General features: G+C 37.9%; 1 protein-coding gene across 1 annotated transcript; it reads right to left on the bottom strand.

The window, feature by feature from the left end:
- Window positions 1–1,377: 1,377 nt before the first annotated feature.
- LOC309833928 (splicing factor, proline- and glutamine-rich-like) lies at window positions 1,378–4,424 on the bottom strand (the record flags this gene model as incomplete). The annotated part of the gene is made up of 1 exon (XM_082672488.1): window positions 1,378–4,424. The coding sequence occupies one exon, from the start codon at window positions 4,422–4,424 to the stop codon at window positions 2,313–2,315; it is 2,112 nt and encodes a 703-aa protein (XP_082528614.1). The 3' UTR covers window positions 1,378–2,312.
- Window positions 4,425–18,530: the final 14,106 nt, after the last annotated feature.

The raw sequence follows: 18,530 nt of genomic DNA, 5'->3' as shown, positions 1-18,530 counted from the left end.
CTACTGACTATAAACAGAAAATCCATTTGTGCAAGGATTTTTTTTTTCCTGCTTGCAACAAAACAGGTGTGTGCTAATTATTGGTTAGTGAATAAATGTGCCATGCACCAAGTAAAATAGTGGCTTATTTGAAGCATCTACTTTTTTTTATAATGTCCTACTAAAAAACTTAATTCAGGAGGAAAACACACTGAAAATATAAAGGAATATTTTCAGACATTTTTATTACAGTCTTCCTTGTTTATACTTGATATGGAAGTTGATAGCCTTTGGCTTCAAAGGGATGATACAGACTTTGACAAGGAAAAATCACCTGGAAGCTGGTGGCTCCATTGCTTCAAAAACCTGGGACATCATTCTTGGTTCAAGACTTAAAAAGCCTTTAATTTCCCAGGGGGTGGTGATGGAGGAAATAGTGACTGAGATTCCCTTTCCACCAGTCTATAAAGAATGGAACTCAGGTTTAAATTTTGACTGATCATAGAAAATTAGTGTGACATACCTTGTACCATGTTTTGTTGTCACATATTTATACAGCTTATTATATTATTACATATTTATATTAGGATCTAAATTAAGAATTATATTAAGCACAGAAAGAATCCACGTAGCTAGCCATTTGCATTTCTTGAACTTCCAGAACTCCAGAAGAGCTATGGCTCTGGAAGCAACCTCTCAATCATTAGATCCATTTCAACTCTCTGAAAACATTCTTGATCTTGATGTGTATTTTCCAAAAACAAAATGTCTTGTCATAATCACTAACAAATTTCTAAATTTAACCAACTTCGTATATAAATTTAGAAGAAAAATAATGCTCTATTTGGTTGTAGGCATGTATAAAATTGAACCATCTCTCAGGTGAAATTATTCTGAGGTTAAAAAAAATAGTGTTGTTTCCATAACTGAGCCCTTAGAAAGAAGACATAAAGACAAATCTTCACATTACCCACATTTATATTTTTGTCAGCATCAGCTGTTTCAAGAATAGAGACCCTTTCTGGGGCCACGGGGAGGGTTCGCTGATACATTTTCAGCACTAAGTCTAATGTTTGGCCCAGAAATATATGTTTATTAAATGAGTGAATGAGACCCATATGCTCTTTTACTCTGATGGTTTATCATCATAACACATTCAAGGAGGAGCTGAGCGGCAGGTTGCATCCTAATTAGATGTTGCCAAGAAATTGAATTCTCATGATCCTTATATGCAGTGCTGAAAAACTTCGTTTGTTTTCTTTGCCATATGTTATAATTATTCCCATTTATTGATTAAGCTCCAACCTGTGATAGAAGGGTTTACCATTTTTTTATTGGAATATGTCATGTGTAGCATTTCTTTTTTTTAAAATAATTTTTATTGAAGTGTAGCTGCTTTACAGTGTTGTGTTAGTTTCTGCGATACAGCACAGTGAATCGGTTATATGAAGGGTTGACTTTTTTTTTTTTTTCATGTTTAACAATCTTTAATTCAGATGTGAATGTTCAATACAAGCCGTTCGTAGGGCTTGGGACTCGTTCTTTAAAAAACAAGAATGGAGGAATGCAACAAAATGATCTTTCCACTTGTTCTTCAGAAACTTTCAAGGAAAGGATAGATCATAGGGCCGTAAAAGATCCATTTAAGTCATACCCCCTTTCTCCCCCTACCAATAGTCTTACACCCATTCCATAATCTTAATACACATTCCTGAATGAAGATTTACAGTTCAGCTTTGCTTACATAGCCATTTGAAAATACTAGCACCGGCTTGCTTCCTATAATGCCAAACAAATCAAATCATGAAACTATTCAATATGCATTTCTTCTTTTTAAAACAAGGGGGTACTTAAATGTAGAAAGCAATACTTAGCCTACAAATACATTTCCCAGAAATGGCATATGCCACTCAAAGGCCTAGACACTCTTATGCTTTCCAAGTGGAACACCTAGCCTAATGTGCATAGAAGCATGAATGGCAAAGTTGAAGATCAAAATCTTAACTATTTTTTCTATTTATTTGAAGCACAGTAAAAAAAAAAAAATTGGTACACTTTGGAAATCAGTGGCACAAGGTACACTGCCATAAATTGAGGGACATTATACAGTTAAAAAAAAAAAAAAGGAAAAAAAGGAAAAAAAAATTCCCCTGTTTCAAACACTGCATTACATAATTTTACCTGCCCAAACAGACCATTTACAAATATTAGGTCAATAAACTGCTAACATCCATAAAAAGGTAGCTTTCTTACTAAAATGCAAGAATTTAAAAGATTGCTATCTAAACAAGAAAAGACAAAAACAAACTGGAATGAAAGCCTAGATATCACATCTAAAATCGGGGTTTCTTGTTTGGGCCTTCATACTCTTCTCTCCCTCTACCATATCCTGCCGGAGTTCCAGGCCCCATTCCTCTAGGACCCTGTCCACCCACAGGTCCTGCACCTCCCTGCCCAAAGCGCTCAGTACGCATGTCGCTTCCCATCATGGAACCACTCATTGTTGCCGGTGGAACTCCAGGATTAGCTTCATAACCTATGCCACCACCACCACCTAGAGGTGGAAATTTCTGGCCTCCTGAACCATAGGGATCTCCCATGTTCATTGCTCCTCCACCGCCCATTCTCATGTCTCTTTCTCTCGGATCCATGTAGCCCATCCGGCTGTAACTTTCCTCTCTTTGGCGTCTCATTTGTTCTTCCATCTCACGTTGACGAATCATCATCTCTTCTTCCCTCCTACGTCGTTCCTCCTCTTGCCTCAATTGCATCTCTTTACGTTTCTGCATTTCTTGATTGTGAAGTTCTTCCATGCGTCTTAATTCTTCCTGGCGTCTCATCAGATCTTGACGCAAAAGATTTGCCTGATGCTCATGATAGGCATCTTCCATTTCACTTTCCAATTTGTCCTTTGCATCTTTCATGTTTTTTTCAACTTGTTCCCGCTGCTGTTTTTCCATTTCATCCAGGGACTTCCACCTCTGAGAATACTCATACTCAAATGTGCCATGCTGGGCAAAACGAGGAGGGGTTTCTCTCTCCTTTTGATACATTGGATTCTTCTGTGCAAGTTTTTCAGGAAGACCATCTTCATCATCTAACTGTTCAAGGGGTTCCACAATGACTGGACGAGGAGTTGTTGTTAGTAAGAAAACACCTTCACTGCATCTTTCAAATGCTTTTCTTGCTGCTGGTTTAGAAGCAAATTCAACAATGCCTTTCCCTGTAGATCTTCCACGATCATCCACAATTACAACAGCCCTTTCAATAGGACCAAACTGACTAAAGGCTTCTTCCAACAGTTCATTGGAAACATAAGGTGAAAGATTTCGAACAGAAAGGGCAGCAGCATGTGTGGCAAATCGAACCCGAAGCTGTCTACCTCTCATGGGTGTATCATCAAGTTCAGCTTTAGCAATTTCAGCTAATGCTCTAGATTCAAGCTTAATAAATCCAAATCCTTTGCCTTTGTTGATAAAAACTTCTCCTGGTTCTCCATATTTAGCAAATAATCTTTTGAATTCATCCTCCGTGATATCAGCAGGTAGATTACCAACAAACAACCGACAACGCTGCGTGTAAGTTTTCTCTCCAGGCCTCCTCAAGAGAGACAAGTTGGCTTTAAACCCCTCGGAGTCAGAGATCTTCTCCTCGCTGTGGCCCCAGGGCCCGCCGGGCGGCGGCCCTTGGTGGTGCTGCTGGTGGTAGGGCGGGTGGTGTTGCCGGCCCCCGCGGGGCTCCCCGCCGCCTCGGTGCGGCGGCTTGGGGTGGCCGCCAGGAGTGCTTAGGCCCGGGCCGCCGCCGGGCTTCGGCCCCCCTGGCATTTTGCCGCCTTTGGGGCCGCCGGCTCCTGGGCCCTGCTTAGGCCCGGGGCCCGGGACCCCCGCGGGTGGAGGCGGCGGGCCGCCAGCCTGAGGGGGGGTGGTGGGGACCCCGCTGCTCGGCGGCGCGGGCGGGGGCACCCCGGGGGGCGCCGAGGTGACAGCGGGCGGCGGGGTCGGGGTGGGGCCTGGCCCCGTGGGGGCCCCCGAAGTCGGGGGTGTGGCGGGCGGCGCCGAGCCGGAGGCCGGGGGAGCGCTGCCTACTCCGGGAGCAGGGCCGGGTCCCTGAGGGACGGCAGGCTTAGATGAGTCCTGTGGCGGCGGCGGCGGCTGATGCGGCGGCTGCGGATGCGGCGGCTGGTGCGGCGGCGGCTGAAGCGGCGGCGGCTGCTGTGGTGGCGGCTGCTGCGGCGGTGGCTGCTGCTGTTGCTGGTGCGGAGGCGGTGGCGGGATCGGAGGCTTGGGGCCGCCCTGGCCCGGGCCGGGCACCAAAGGTCCGCGGTTCTGATTGAGGCCCATGCCGGGTGGCGGGGAGCGGAAATCGTGGAGGCCGCCGCGGCCGCCTCCCCCTCCGCGTCGGTGGAAACCGCCACCGCCCCGACTTCGGAACCGGTCCCGAGACATGTCTGTGATCAAGGGGCGGTCGAGGCAGAAGCGAAGAAGACGTTCGGGGAACGTGGAGGCCACCTTGCTTCGCACAAGATGGCGGATGACACAGGCAGGGTTGACTTTTAAAGGCTATAACACTGTTTGCTATGTCCAAACTCCCGCATTCTTTATATTTTCTGCCATGTTTGTTTTCCAGTAAGGTTTTGAAATTCAGATTGTCATTGAAAACCATTTATTTGTAAACTACTCTTTCCTTCCATTTATGGCCTTAAGTGATCTATTTGCATAGGGTTATGAAAGTCTTCAATGTATAATGACTATACAGTCATATCTTGAGGTTGAGTTTTACTGGTTGTATTGTTCAAGATATCAACCAAGGGAGTAAATATGGCGGGGGAGGATGTTCAAGGAAAACAATATCTAACATGCCAATCGTGAAACTCATAAGAGCATCGATTCACTGAGATGACGTCTTATCCAGGACTGGGGGCTGATTTGCTCCAGCAACCTCCCCTCCTGGAAAAAAAAAAGAAAAAAAGGAAAAAGAAAAAACCCAAAAAACAAAGCAAAAATACACTAACAAACTGCATCCCTTTGTTTTGTTACATTTAGATAACATTTTAAATATTTCCCATAAAAATCTGGACATGTTATATCATATCTTCAGATGTCATATCTGAGAAAACCATATTCCTGACTGATAATACTTGAAATAAGTTGAAGAGCAGTTATCACCATTTAAATGAGGCAAAAATAAAAATTCCCCAAATCATCTAAAAAGAGAGAACAATTTAATCATGGATATTACCTGCCTGGACCTGGCATTTGAGTTTGCAGCCTACATTATGGAAATCTACAATCTCAGCTAAATCTCTAGTTTAATACAGTCATTTGTGAATTGGAATGTAAATAGAATAATTCAGAAAAGTTTTATTGAACACCTGCTAAAATAAAATGGATAGAACAAAGTGTCTCAGTTCTCCAGAAGGTGCATTCCTTGAGAATCTTGGATAGGGAAAGCATCATATTCTATTGGATTTTAGCTCAAGGAAAGCCTATAGCATCTAAGTTGAAACTGGCAGAAACAATTTGGAATACCACACAGATTTATATATTGATCTAGAGGAAACTGCAGTTTTCTCAAGAGATACTGGTTATAGAATTCTAACAACAATAAAGTACTGAAAATTCTTTTACAGCTACTTTTATGGTAGCCTAAATTGATTTAATAGAGCACTATCAAATCAATTCATTCTCTTAACTCTTAGACTGCATTATCTTAATTTGAACTGTTGGTAAACCAGGCCATCCAGCAATGGTAGGGATGTATGGTGTATAATATATTGTCCATAAGGCCAGCCACCTGAAGAAAGAAATCAAGAGTTTTAAAATAAACTGTGAATTGAGTTCTCCATAAATTGAACACCACTGAATGATGATTCTATATTTTCAGGCACACTACATGCATATCTTTATATAAAGGAAAGAATTATCACACACATTTATATGCATAAAAGATTGGGAATGTAATAATTATAGCTCAGTAGTTAAACTGAATATACTGTTTCAAGCAATAATTTTAATATTTATGAGTCAATCTTTAATATTACACATATACCTTTTATTCTCTTCAAGTTGAAATATTCTTTTGGAAACAAACAAGAATGTGTGATGAGAAAGGGCATGTGTTTAACAGATACACAAAATACCTTGTTAATGGTGAATTATAGCAGCTAATATATACTAAGCGTTTTCTATGTCCTAGATATTTTGCAAAAACTTTACCTGTATTGTCTCATATAGCATTATGAGTATAAGTTTTTACTATAGCTGAGAAAAATGAAGCTTGGAGAGGTGATATGACTTGGCAAAGGCCACAAAACTAATAGCCACTGGAACTGAGATGGATTCTGGCAGACTGCATGGCTGTATTGTGGACCAATATAGGTAATACTTCTTCAATATGTCATTACTGTAGAGTCAAAGACCATGACCCCTAAACGCAAATATTCTTTAGTTCTTTGTATGTTACCAGGTGGGTGCTGAGTACTCACAAAAGTCAGCTGGATGATGAACTGAGAACCTCAACTGTAACTTTTTGTTTCCCATCCGAAGTTCAAATGTTCGTATAATATTTAATTTTGTCAAAATAATTTTTAAAACTTTTTTTAGTCTTCAGTGAATGAGCTTCCTACTGAAGTGTGCTCCAAAATTTCTTTTAATAACTTTATTTCTTGAATTCTTTAAGTATTTTAAAGCATTTATATCCAGTCACAGTCTGGATACTAAAAATAAAAAGTAAATATACTACACATGGATTTAAACTTTTTTTTAAACATCTTTATTGGAGTATGATTGCTTTACAATTGTGTGTTAGTTTCGCTGTATAACAAAGTGAATCAGCTATATGTATACATATATCCCCATATCCCCTCCCTGTTGTTCCTCCCTCCCACCCTCCCTATCCCACCCCTCTAGGTGGTAACAAAGCACTGAACTGATCTCCCTATGATATGCAGCTGCTTCCCACTAGCTACCTATTTTACATTTTGTAGTGTATATATGTCCATGCCACTCTCTCACTTCGTCCCAGTCTACCCTTCCCCCTCCCCGTGTCCTCAAGTCCATTCTTTACATCTGCATCTTTATAACTGTCCTGCCCCTAGGTTCTTCAGAACCTTTTTTTTAGATTCCATATATATGTGTTAGCATATGGTATTTGTTTTTCACTTTCTGACTTACTTCACTCTGTATGACAGACTCTGGGTCCATCCACCTCACCACAAATAACTCAATTTCGTTTCTTTTTATGGCTGAGTAACATTCCGTTGTATATATGTGCCACATCTTCTTTACCCATTCATCTGTCGATGGACATTTACGTTGCTTCCATGTCCTGGCCATTGTAAATAGTGCTGCAGTGAACATTGGGGTACATGTCTCTTTTTGAATTACGGTTTTCTCAGAGTATATGTCCAGTAGTGGTATTGCTGGGTCATATGGTAGTTCTATTTTTAGTTTTGTAAGGAACCTCCATACTGTTCTCCATAGTGGCTGTATTAATTTACATTCCCACCAACAGTGCAAGAGGGTTCCCTTTTCTCCACAGCCTCTCCAGCATTTATTGTTTGTAGATTTTTTGATGTTGGCCATTCTCACTGGTGTGAGGTGATACCTCATTGTGTTTTGATTTTCATTTCTCTAATTATTAGTGATGTTGAGCATCCTTCATGCGTTTGCTGGCAATATCTATATCTTCTTTGGAGAAATGTCTTTTTAGGTCTTCGGCTCATATTTGGATTGTGTTGTTTCTTTGATATTGAGCTACATGAGCTGCTTGTATATTTTGGAGATTAATCCTTTGTCAGTTGCTTTGTTTGCAAATATTTTCTCTCATTCTGAGGGTTGTCTTTTTGTCTGGTTATGGTTTCCCTTGCTGTGCAAAAGCTTTTAAGTTTCATTGGGTCCCATTTGTTTATTTTTGTTTTTATTTCCATTTCTCTAGGAGGTGGGTCAAAAGGGATCTTGCTGTGATTTATGCCATAGACTGTTCTGCCTATGTGTTCCTCTAAGAGTTTGATAGAATCTGGTCTTCCATTTAGGTCTTTAATCCATTTTGAGTTTATTTTTGTGTGTGGTGTTAGGAAGTGTTCTAATTTCATTCTTTTACATATGGCTGTCCAGTTTTCCCAGCACCACTTATTGAAGAGGCTGTCTTTTCTGCATTGTATATTCTTGCCTTCTTTATCGAAGATAAGGTGACCATATGGGTGTGGTTTTCTCTCTGGGCTTTCTATCCTGTTCCATTGATCTATGTTTCTGTTTTTGTGCCAGTACTATACTGTCTTGATTACTGTAGCTTTGTAGTATAGTCTGAAGTCTGGGAGCCTGACTCCTCCAGCTCTATTTTTCTTTCTCAAGATTGCTTTGGCTATTCGGGGTCTTTTGTGTTTCCATAAAAATTGTGAAACTTTTTGAACTAGTTCTGTGAAAAATGCCATTGGTAATTTGATAGGGATTGCATTGAATCTGTAGGTTGCTTTGGGGAATATAGTCATTTTCACAATATTAATTCTTCCAATCCAAGAACATGGTATATCTCTCCATCTGTTTATATCATCTTTAATTTCTTCCATCAGTGTCTTATAGTTTTCTGAGTACAGGTGTTTTACCTCCTTAGGTAGGTTTATTCCTACACATTTTATTCTTTTTGTTGCATGGTAGATGGGAGTGTTTCCTTAATTTCTCTTTCAGATTTTTCGTCTTTAGTGTATAGGAATGCCACAGATTTCTGTGCATTAATTTTGTATCCTTCTACTTTACCAAATTCATTGATTAGCTTTAGTACTTTTCTGGTAGCATCTTTAGGATTCTTTCGGTATAATATCATGGCATCTGCAAACAATGGCAGTTTTACGTTTTCTTTTGTGATTTGGATTTTTTTTTATTTCTTTGTTTTCTCTGTTTGCCATGGCTAAAACTTCCAAAATTATGTTGAATAATAGTGGTGAGAGTGAGCAAACTTGTCTTCTTCCTGGTCTTAGAGTAAATGGTTTCAGGGTTTCACCATAGAGAACAGTGTTGGCTGTGGGCTTGTCATATATGGCCTTAATTAATTTGAGGTAAGTTCCCTCTGTGCCTACATTCAGGAGAGTTTATCATAAATATGTGTTGAATTTTGTCAAAACTTTTCTGCATCTATTGAGATTATCATATGGTTTTTAGCCTTCAGTTTTTAACATGGTGTATCACAATGATTGATTTGTGTATATTGAAGAATCCTTGCATTCCTGGGATAAACTACACTTGATTATGATGTATGATCGTTTTAATGTGCTGTTGGATTCTGTTTGCTAGTATTTTGTTGAGGATTTTTGCATCTATGTTCATCTGTGATATTGGCCTATAGTTTTCTTTTTTTGCGACATCTTTGTCTGCTTTTGGTATCAGGGTGATGGTGGTCTTGTAGAATGAATTTGGGACTCTTCCTCCCTCTGCTATATTTTGGAAGAGTTTGAAAAGGAAAGGTGTTAGCTCTTCTCTAAATGTTTGATAGAATTTGTCTTTGAAGCCATCTGTCCTGGACTTTTCTTTGTTGGAAGATTTTTTTTTTTCTTCTTAACATCTTTATTGGAGTATAATTGCTTTACAATGGTGTGTTAGTTTCTGCTTTATAACAAAGTGAATCAGTTATACATATACATATATCCCCATATCTCTTCCCTCTTGCATCTTCCTCCCTCCCACCCTCCCTATCCCACCATTTTAGGTGGTCACAAAACACCTAGCTGATCTCCCTGTGCTATGCGGCTGCTTCCCACTAGCTATCTATTTTGCATTTGGTAGTGTATATATGTCCATGGCACTCTCTCACTTTATCCCAGCTTACCCATCCCCCTCCCCATATCCTCAAGTCCATTCTCTAGTAGGTCTGGCTCTTTATTCCCGTCTTGTCCCTAGGTTCTTCATAACCGTATTTGTTTTTTAGATTCCATATATATATGTTAGCATACGGTATTTGTTTTTCTCTTTCTGACTTACTTCACTCTGTATGACAGACTCTGGGTCCATCCACCTCACTACAAATAACTCAATTTCGTTTCTTTTAATGGCTGAGTAATATTCCATTGTATATATGTGACACATCTTCCTTTCCATTCATCTGTTGATGGACACTTAGGTTGCTTCCATGTCCTGGCTATTGTAAATAGAGCTGCAATGAACATTGTGGTACATGACTTTTTTTGAATTATGGTTTTCTCAGGGTATATGCCCAGTATTGGGATTGCTGGGTTGTATGGTACTTCTGGTTTCTTTTTAAGGAACCTCTATACTGTTCTCCATAGAGGCTGTATCAATTTACATTCCCACCAACAGTGCAAGAGGGTTCCGTTTTCTCCACACCCTCTCCAGCATTTATTGTTTGTAGATTTTTTGACGATAGCCATTCTGACTGGTGTGAGATGATATCTCATTGTAGTTTTGATTTGCATTTCTCTAATGATTAATGATGTTGATTATCCTTTCATCTGTTTGTTGGCCATCTGTATATCTTCTTTGGAGAAATGTCTATTTAGGTCTTCTGCCCATTTTTGGATTGGGTTGTTTGTTTTTTTGGTATTGAGCTGCATGAGCTGCTTGTAAATTTTGGAGATTAATCCTTTGTCCATTGATTCATTTGCAAATATTTTCTCCCATTCTGAGGGTTGTCTTTTGGTCTTGTTTATGGTTTCCATTGCTGTGCAAAAGCTTTGAAGTTTCATTAGGTCCCATTTGTTTATTTTTGTTTTTATTTCCATGTCTCTAGGAGGTGGGTCAAAAACGATCTTGTTGTGTTTTATGTCATACAGTGTTCTGCCTATGTGTTCCTCTAAGAGTTTGATAGTGTCTGGCCTTACATTTAGGTCTTTAATCCATTTTGATTTTTTTCTTGTGTATGGTGTTAGGGAGTGTCCTAATTTCATTCTTTTACATGTAGCTATCCAGTTTTCCGAGCACCACTTATTGAAAGGCTCTTTTTTCTCCACTGTATATTTTTGCCTCCTTTATCAAAGATAAGGTGGCCACATGTGCATGGGTTTATCTTTGGGCTTTCTATCCTTTTCCATTGATCTATATTTCTGTTTCTATGCCAGTACCATACTGTCTTGATTACTGTAGCTTTGTAGTATAGTCTGAAGTCAGGTAGCCTGATTCCTCCAGCTCCATTTTTCTTTCTCAAGATTGCTTTGGCTATTCGTGGTCTTTTCTGTTTCCATACAAATTATGAAAGTTTTTGTTCTAGTTCTGTGAAAAATGCCAGTGGTAATTTGATAGGGATTGCATTGAATCTGTAGATTGCTTTGGGTAGTAGAGTCATTTTCACAATGTTGATTCTTCCAATCCAAGAACATGGTATATCTCTCCATCTATTTGTATCATCTTTAATTTCTTTCATCAGTGTCTTATAATTTTCTGCATACAGATCTTTTGTCTCGTTAGGTAGGTTTATTCCTAGATATTTTATTCTTTTTGTTGCAATAGTAAATGGGAGTGTTTTCTTAATTTCACTGTTCAGATTTTTCATCATTAGTTTATAGGAATGCCAGAGATTTCTGTGCATTAATTTTGTATCCTGCTATTTACCGAATTCATTGATTAGCTCTAGTAGTTTTCTGGTAGCATCTTTAGCATTCTCTATGTATAGTATTATGTCATCTGCAAACAGTGACAACTTTACTTCTTCTTTTCTGATTTGGATTCCTTTTATTTCTTTTTCTTCTCTGATTGCTGTGGCTAAAACTTCCAAAACTATGTTGAATAATAATGGTGAGAGTGTGCAACCTTGTCTTGTTCCTGATCTTAGTGGAAATGGTTTCAGTTTTTCACCATTGAGGACGATGTTGGCTGTGGGTTTGTCATATATGGCCTTTATTATATTGAGGAAAGTTCCCTCTATGCTTACTTTCTGCAGGGTTTTTAACATAAATGGGTGTTGAATTTGTCGAAAGCTTTCTCTGTATCTATTGAGATGATCACATGGTTTTTCTCTTTCAATTTGTTAATATGGTGTATCACATTGATTGATTTGTGTATATTGAAGAATTCTTGCCTTCCTGGGATAAACCCCACTTGATCATCATGTATGATCCTTTTGACGTGCAGTTGGATTCTGTTTGCTAGTATATTTTTGAGGATTTTTGCTTCTATGTTCATCAGTGATATTGGCCTGTAGTTTTCTTTCTTTTTTACATCTTTATCTGGTTTTGGTATCATGGTGATGGTGGCCGCATAGAATGAGTTCGGGAGTATACCTCCCTCTGCTGTATTTTGGAAGAGTTTGAGAAAGATAGGTGTTAGCTCTTCTCTAAATGTTTGATAGAATTTGCCTGTGAAGCCGTCTCTTCCTGGGCTTTTGTTTATTGGAAGTTTTTTAAACACTTTTTCAATTTCAGTGCTTTGATTGGTCTGTTCATATTTTCTATCTCTTCCTCGTTCAGTATTGGAACGTTGTGCTTTTCTAAGAATTTGTCCATTTCGTCCAGGTTGTCCATTGTTTTGGCATATAGTTGCTTGTAATAATCTCTCATGATCTTTTGTATTTCTGCGGTGTCAGTTGTTACTCCTCCTTTTTCATTTCTAATTCTATTGATTTGAGTCGTCTCCCTTTTTCTCTTGATGAGTCTGGCTAGTGGTTTATTAATTTTGTTTATTTTGTCAAAGAACCAGCTTTTAGTTTTATTGATCTTTGCTATCGTTTCCTTCATTTCTTTTTCATTTATTTCTGATCTGATCTTTATTATTTCTTTCCTTCAGCTAACTTTGGTTTTTTTTTTTTTGTTCTTCTGCCTCTAATTGCTTTAGGTGTAATTTTAGGTTGTTTAGTTGAGAGTTTTCTTGTTTCCTGAGGTAGAATTTTATTGCTATAAACTTCTCTGTTAGAACTGCTTTTGCTGCATCTCATAGGTTTGGGTAGTTGTGTTTTCATTGTCATTTGATTCTAGGTATTTTTTGATTTCCTCTTTGATTTCTTCTGTGAGTTCTTGGTTATTTAGTAGCGTATTATTTAGCCTCCATGTGTTTGTATTTTTTTACAGTTTTTTTCCTGTAATTGATATCTAATCTCATATCGTTGTGGTGAGAAAAGATGCTTGATACAATTTCAATTTGCTTAAGTTTACCAATGCTTGATTTGTGATGCAAGATATGGTCTCTTCTGCAGACTGTTCTGTGAGCAGTTGAGAAGAAAGTGTATGCTGCTGTGTTTGGATGGAATGCCCTATAAGTATCAATTAAGTCCATCTTTTCTAATATGTCATTTAAAGCTTGTGTTTCTTTTTTTATTTTCATTTTTGATGATCTGTCCATTGGTGAAAGTGTGGTTTTAAAGTCCCCTACTGTTATTGTGTTACTGTCGATTTCCCTTCTTAAGGCTGTTAGCATTTGCCTTATGTATTTAGGTGCTCCTGTATTTGGTGTATAAATATTTTCAATTGTTATATCTTGTTTTTGGATTAATCCCTTGACCTTTATGCAATGTCCTTCTTTTACTCTTGTAATAGTCTGTATTTTAAAGTGTATTTTATCTGATATGAGTATTGCTACTCCAGCTTTCTTTTGATTTCCATTGGCATGGAATATCTTTTCCCATACCCTCACTTTCAGTCTGTATGTGTCCCTCAGTCTGAAATGGGTCTCTTGTAGACAGTATATATATAGGTCTTGTTTTTGTATGCATTCAGCCAGTCTATGTCTTCTTGTGGGAGCATTTAATCCATTTACATTTAAGGTAATTATCGATATGTATGTTCCTATTACCATTTTCTTAATTGTTTTGGGTTTGTTATTGTAGGTCTTTTCCTTCTCTTGTGTTTCCTGCCTGGAGAAGTTCCTTTAACATTTGTTGTAGAGTTGGTTTGGTGGTGCTGAATTCTCTTAGCATTTGCCTGTGTGTAAAGATTTTAATTTCTCTGTTGAATATGAATGAGATCCTTGCTGGGTAGAGTAATTTTGTTGTAGTTTTTTTTTTCTGTTTCTCCACTTTAAATATGTCCTGCCACTCCCTTCTTGCTTGCAGAATTTCTGCTGAAAGATCAGTTGTTAACCTTTTGGGGATTCCCTTGTATGTTATTTGTTGCTTTAGCCTTGTTGCTTTTAATATTTTGTCTTTGTATTTAATGTTTAAAAGTGTGATTAGTATGTGTTTTGGTGTGTTTTTCCTGTATGGAACTCTCTGCACTTACTGGACTTGATTGACTATTTCCTTTCCCATGTTAGGGAAGTTTTCAACTATAATCTCTTCAAATGTTTTCTCAGACCCTTTCTTTTTCTCTTCTTCTTCTGGGAGCCCTACAGTTCGAATGTTGGTGCGTTTAATATTGTCCCAGAAGTCTCTGAGACCGCCCTCAATTCTTTTTTTTTTTTTTTTTGTGGTATGCGGACCTCTCACTGTTGTGGCCTCTCCCATTGTGGAGAAGAGGCTCTGGACTTGCAGGCTCAGAGGCCATGGCTCATGGGCCCTGCCGCTCCGCGGCACGTGGGATCTTCCTGGACCGGGGCATGAACCCGTGTCCCCTGCATCGGCAGGCGGACTCTCAACCACTGTGCCACCATGGAAGCCCCACCCCCTCAATTCTTTTTTTCTTTTTTCTTTATTCTGCTCTGCGGCAGTTATTGCCACTATTTTATCTTCCAGGTCACTTATCTGTTCTCCTGCCTCAGTTATTCTGCTCTTAATTCCTTCTAGTGAATTTTTAATTTCATTTATTGTGTTATTCATCATTGTTTGTTTGCTCTTTAGTTCTTCTAGATTCTTGTTAAACGTTCTTGTATTTTCTCCATTCGATTTCCAAGATTTTGGATCATCTTTACTATCATTATTCTGAATTCCTTTTTAGATAGACTGCCTACTTCTTCATTTGTATGGTTTGGTGGGGTTTTACCTTGCTTTTTATCTGCTGTATATTTCTCTGTCTTCTCATTTTGTTTAACTCTCTGTGTTTGGGGTCTACTTTTAGCAGGCTGCAGGTTTGTAGTTCCCATTGTTTTTGGTGTCTACTCCCAGTGGGTAAGGTTGGTTCAGTGGCTAGTGTAAGCTTCCTGTTGGAGAGGACTGGTGCCTGTATTCTGGTGGGTGGGACTGGATCTTGTGTTTGGGGTGGTCCTTCCTGCATCCCGTGGTGTGTTTTTGGGTATCTGTGGACTTATTATGATTTTTGGCAGTCTCTCTGCTAATGAGTGGGGTTGTGTTCCTGTCTTGCTAGTTGTTTGGCATGGGGCATCCAGCACTGGAGCTTGCTGGCCATTGGGTGGATCTGGGTCTTTGTGTTGAGACAGAGGTCTCTGGGGGAGCTCTCACCGATTGGTATTACATGGGGCCAGGAGGTCTCTGGTGCTCCAATATCCTGGACTCTGCTCTCCCACCTCAGAGGCTTAGGCCTGATACCCGACTGGAGCACCAAGACCCTGTCAGTCACACGGTCCAGAAGAATAGGAATAAGAAAAAAGGAAGGAAAATAAAATAAAATTAAAAAATAAAATCAATAATAAATTTAAAAAATAATAAAATAAATAAATAAAATAAAAAATTAAAATAAAAAGAAGAGAGCATCCAAACCAATAAATATATCCACCAATGATAACAAGCACTAAAAACTAAGCTAAGTTAAATATAAAAATCAGAAACAAATCGGTAGCAGACAGCAAACCTCAAGTCTACAGTTGCTCTCAAAGTCCACTGCCTCAATTTTGGGATATTTCATTGTCTATTCAGGTATTCCACAGATGCAGGGTTCATCAAGTTGACTGTGGGGATTTAATCTGGTCCTGCGGCTGCACAGAGATATTTCCCTTTCTCTTCTTTGTTTGCACAGCTCCTGGGGTTCAGCTTTGGGGTTCAGCAAAAACCCACTTATTAAAGTGCAAATTTTAAATGACAATGGGCATGCTTTTTAAAAATGGAAGTACATTTTTATATTGATAATGAGGATATATTAGAGTTGAATGAAGTCAGTCTGCTGTTTCACTAAACATTCTAAGCCTAGAAAAATCATTGATTTACTGTTAGAAACACTGTGTCATTAATATTGTAAATTGGACGTTGAAATCTAAAGAAGAGTGAGGAGGAGGAAAAACGGAGTAATAGAGGAACAGAAGAAAATGGATAAGGTTTTGGCAGATATATCCAATTTTCTTCCAAATATTTATAATATCCTGATCAATATCTGTCTATTACAGACCATTCACATACCTTTTCTCATTTCCCTTAAAAGGGAAATAATCCCTTTGAACTTCTGTTTTATTTCAGGTATACATCTTTTATGATATTTCTTAAAGTCAGCTTTATATTATAATTATCTGTGCACCTGTTTTACTTATTTTCTTTTACTGTACATACCTTGATGCCAGACTTGTTTTTGCATAATTAAATACATTTTTAATACATGGCATATTCCAATAAGTAGTTATTCCATTAAGTTCACCTAATGGGGTTTATCAGAGGTTATTAGAATAATCAAAAAAGGCATTAAAGTAAATTTTTTGGAGTAAAATTAATGTAAAATTCAGCAAGGACCTGAAGTCTTCCACAGGAGTGAGCTTGGGAGTAAATTCTCCCCCAGCCAGCCTTGAGATGACTGCAGCCCCAGCTGATACTTTGATTGCAGCCTTGTGAGAGACTCTGAGCTGGAGGCATCCCCAATTCATGAGACACAAAAACTATGACATAGTGAATGTTTGTTGTTTTAAGATACTGAATGTTGGGGTAATTTGTCACAGCAAGGGATTACTAATACATAATTACATTTCATTTATACTATATTATATGGTATATTATACATTAAATTATATACTTTATAATATGAAACAGAAGCTAGCCTGTAGAAGAGATAATTTGCCTGAAGAGAAATCCTTGAATCTGATTTTACTAGAAAGTTGGTTAGGATAAAAACAGAGGACGGGAGGAATAAATATTGCTGTAGTCTAGAAAGAGCAGAACTTATGCTTCCTATAACTGACTAAGAGACAAAATATATTGTGGTAATATATTACCATAATTGTGGTAACAATTATGTGCTTGAGAGCAGGGGTTCTGGTGTCAGACTTTTTATTTCAAAACCCAGATCAACCACTGGCTAGTTATATGACCAGGGCAAAAGTATCCCATTGTCCTATAATACAGTTTTATCAATTGGAAAATAAAAATATTAACTGTACTTATTTCATTGAGTTGTTTTGAGATTTAAATGTGTTGCTACAATCTAATCACTTGCCAAAATATCTGGCACATGATGGTTAATAAATGAGAGCTGCTATCATTAGGATAATCATCATTACCATCACTGTTGCAGATAGGAGGCTTGAATTCTGCAGTTCACTTCTGGAAGCCTCAGTCTGTAAAAACTAATATATTTGACAAATTATTACTTCAATTGTGTACACTTTCTTCCTTGGATGTTATGAAAAACAATAATCTAAGATATCTTTTCATTTTATAGAGTCTTTCAGATACATTATTATTCATAAAAATGTATAAGATCATTATTATTTTATAAATAAGGAAACTAAGACTCTGAGAGGTAGAAAACCAATATTTGTTGGGCATTTACTATGTATCAGAAAAGGGACTGGGTGCCTTATACATACTTGCTACCCAGTGATTTTTAACAGAATTTCTGGAATCTAAGCCCAGTCTCTTTCAATAGTACTGTTTATCATTCTGACCAATAAAACATGTTCATTTGCTTATAAACAGCACATCATTTCAAGTTCCAAAAGTGAAAAAACAAATGTGGAATTTTTCATTATATATACATTTTTTCAATCATGCAAAAACAACAGAGTTGTAAAAAATTAGGTATGTTTTTATGATAATGAACAATGCAGTAAACTATAATTCAAGAATATGGGAGAGCTCAAAGAGAAATTCTTAGAGTATAATTATGAATAAAGCTAAAGAGCAGGAAGAATAAGTATGTATATGATGAAATCAGAATGGATATTAAAAGAACTCTGATAGTCAACTTCCAAACAAGATTACAAATGATTGGGAGATGGAAACATTTTCAACAAATACAAAGGTCTATAAGAGAAGGTTAATAAGGCTAAAGAAAATAATAAAATGCAGGTTGTGAAAATTTTTGCACTCAGTATTTTAAATTTATGTCCAAAGTAAAAGAGCAAGAAATCTCATTACTGGGAGAGGATGGCATATTTTTAATGAATGCCAAAGAATACCAAATCCTACTTGGCTTTCATCTACTTCAACAAGAAGAATGATCTTCAGATTTTTAAAAATAAATAATTTAAAGGAGGAATTGCAGAGCAATATCATCGACATGTTGAAATAAGAGTTTTCTACTGTCTTCCCTTCAAAGAACACTGATTTAGACAATCACCCATGGACAAGAGGTACTTTGTGAAAGTCAAGGAGCCCAGCAAAGAAATTTCAGATCATTGGAGCAAAATAAATCCAAGATTGGATGATTAAAAGGAATAGTGAGGTGTGCTGTGAGACTTGGATATTCATGTGTAAAAAAATGAAATTGGACCCCTATCTCATACCACTCACAAAAAATAACTCCAGATGAATTAAAGTCGTAAGCATAAGACATGAAACTAGAGGAAAGAGGGAAAAAGCTTCTT

The sequence above is a fragment of the Grampus griseus genome, assembly GCF_964374135.1.
Source record: "Grampus griseus genome assembly, chromosome: 15".
Classification (NCBI taxonomy): domain Eukaryota; kingdom Metazoa; phylum Chordata; class Mammalia; order Artiodactyla; family Delphinidae; genus Grampus; species Grampus griseus.
This window is presented reverse-complemented; position numbering and strand designations above follow the sequence as displayed.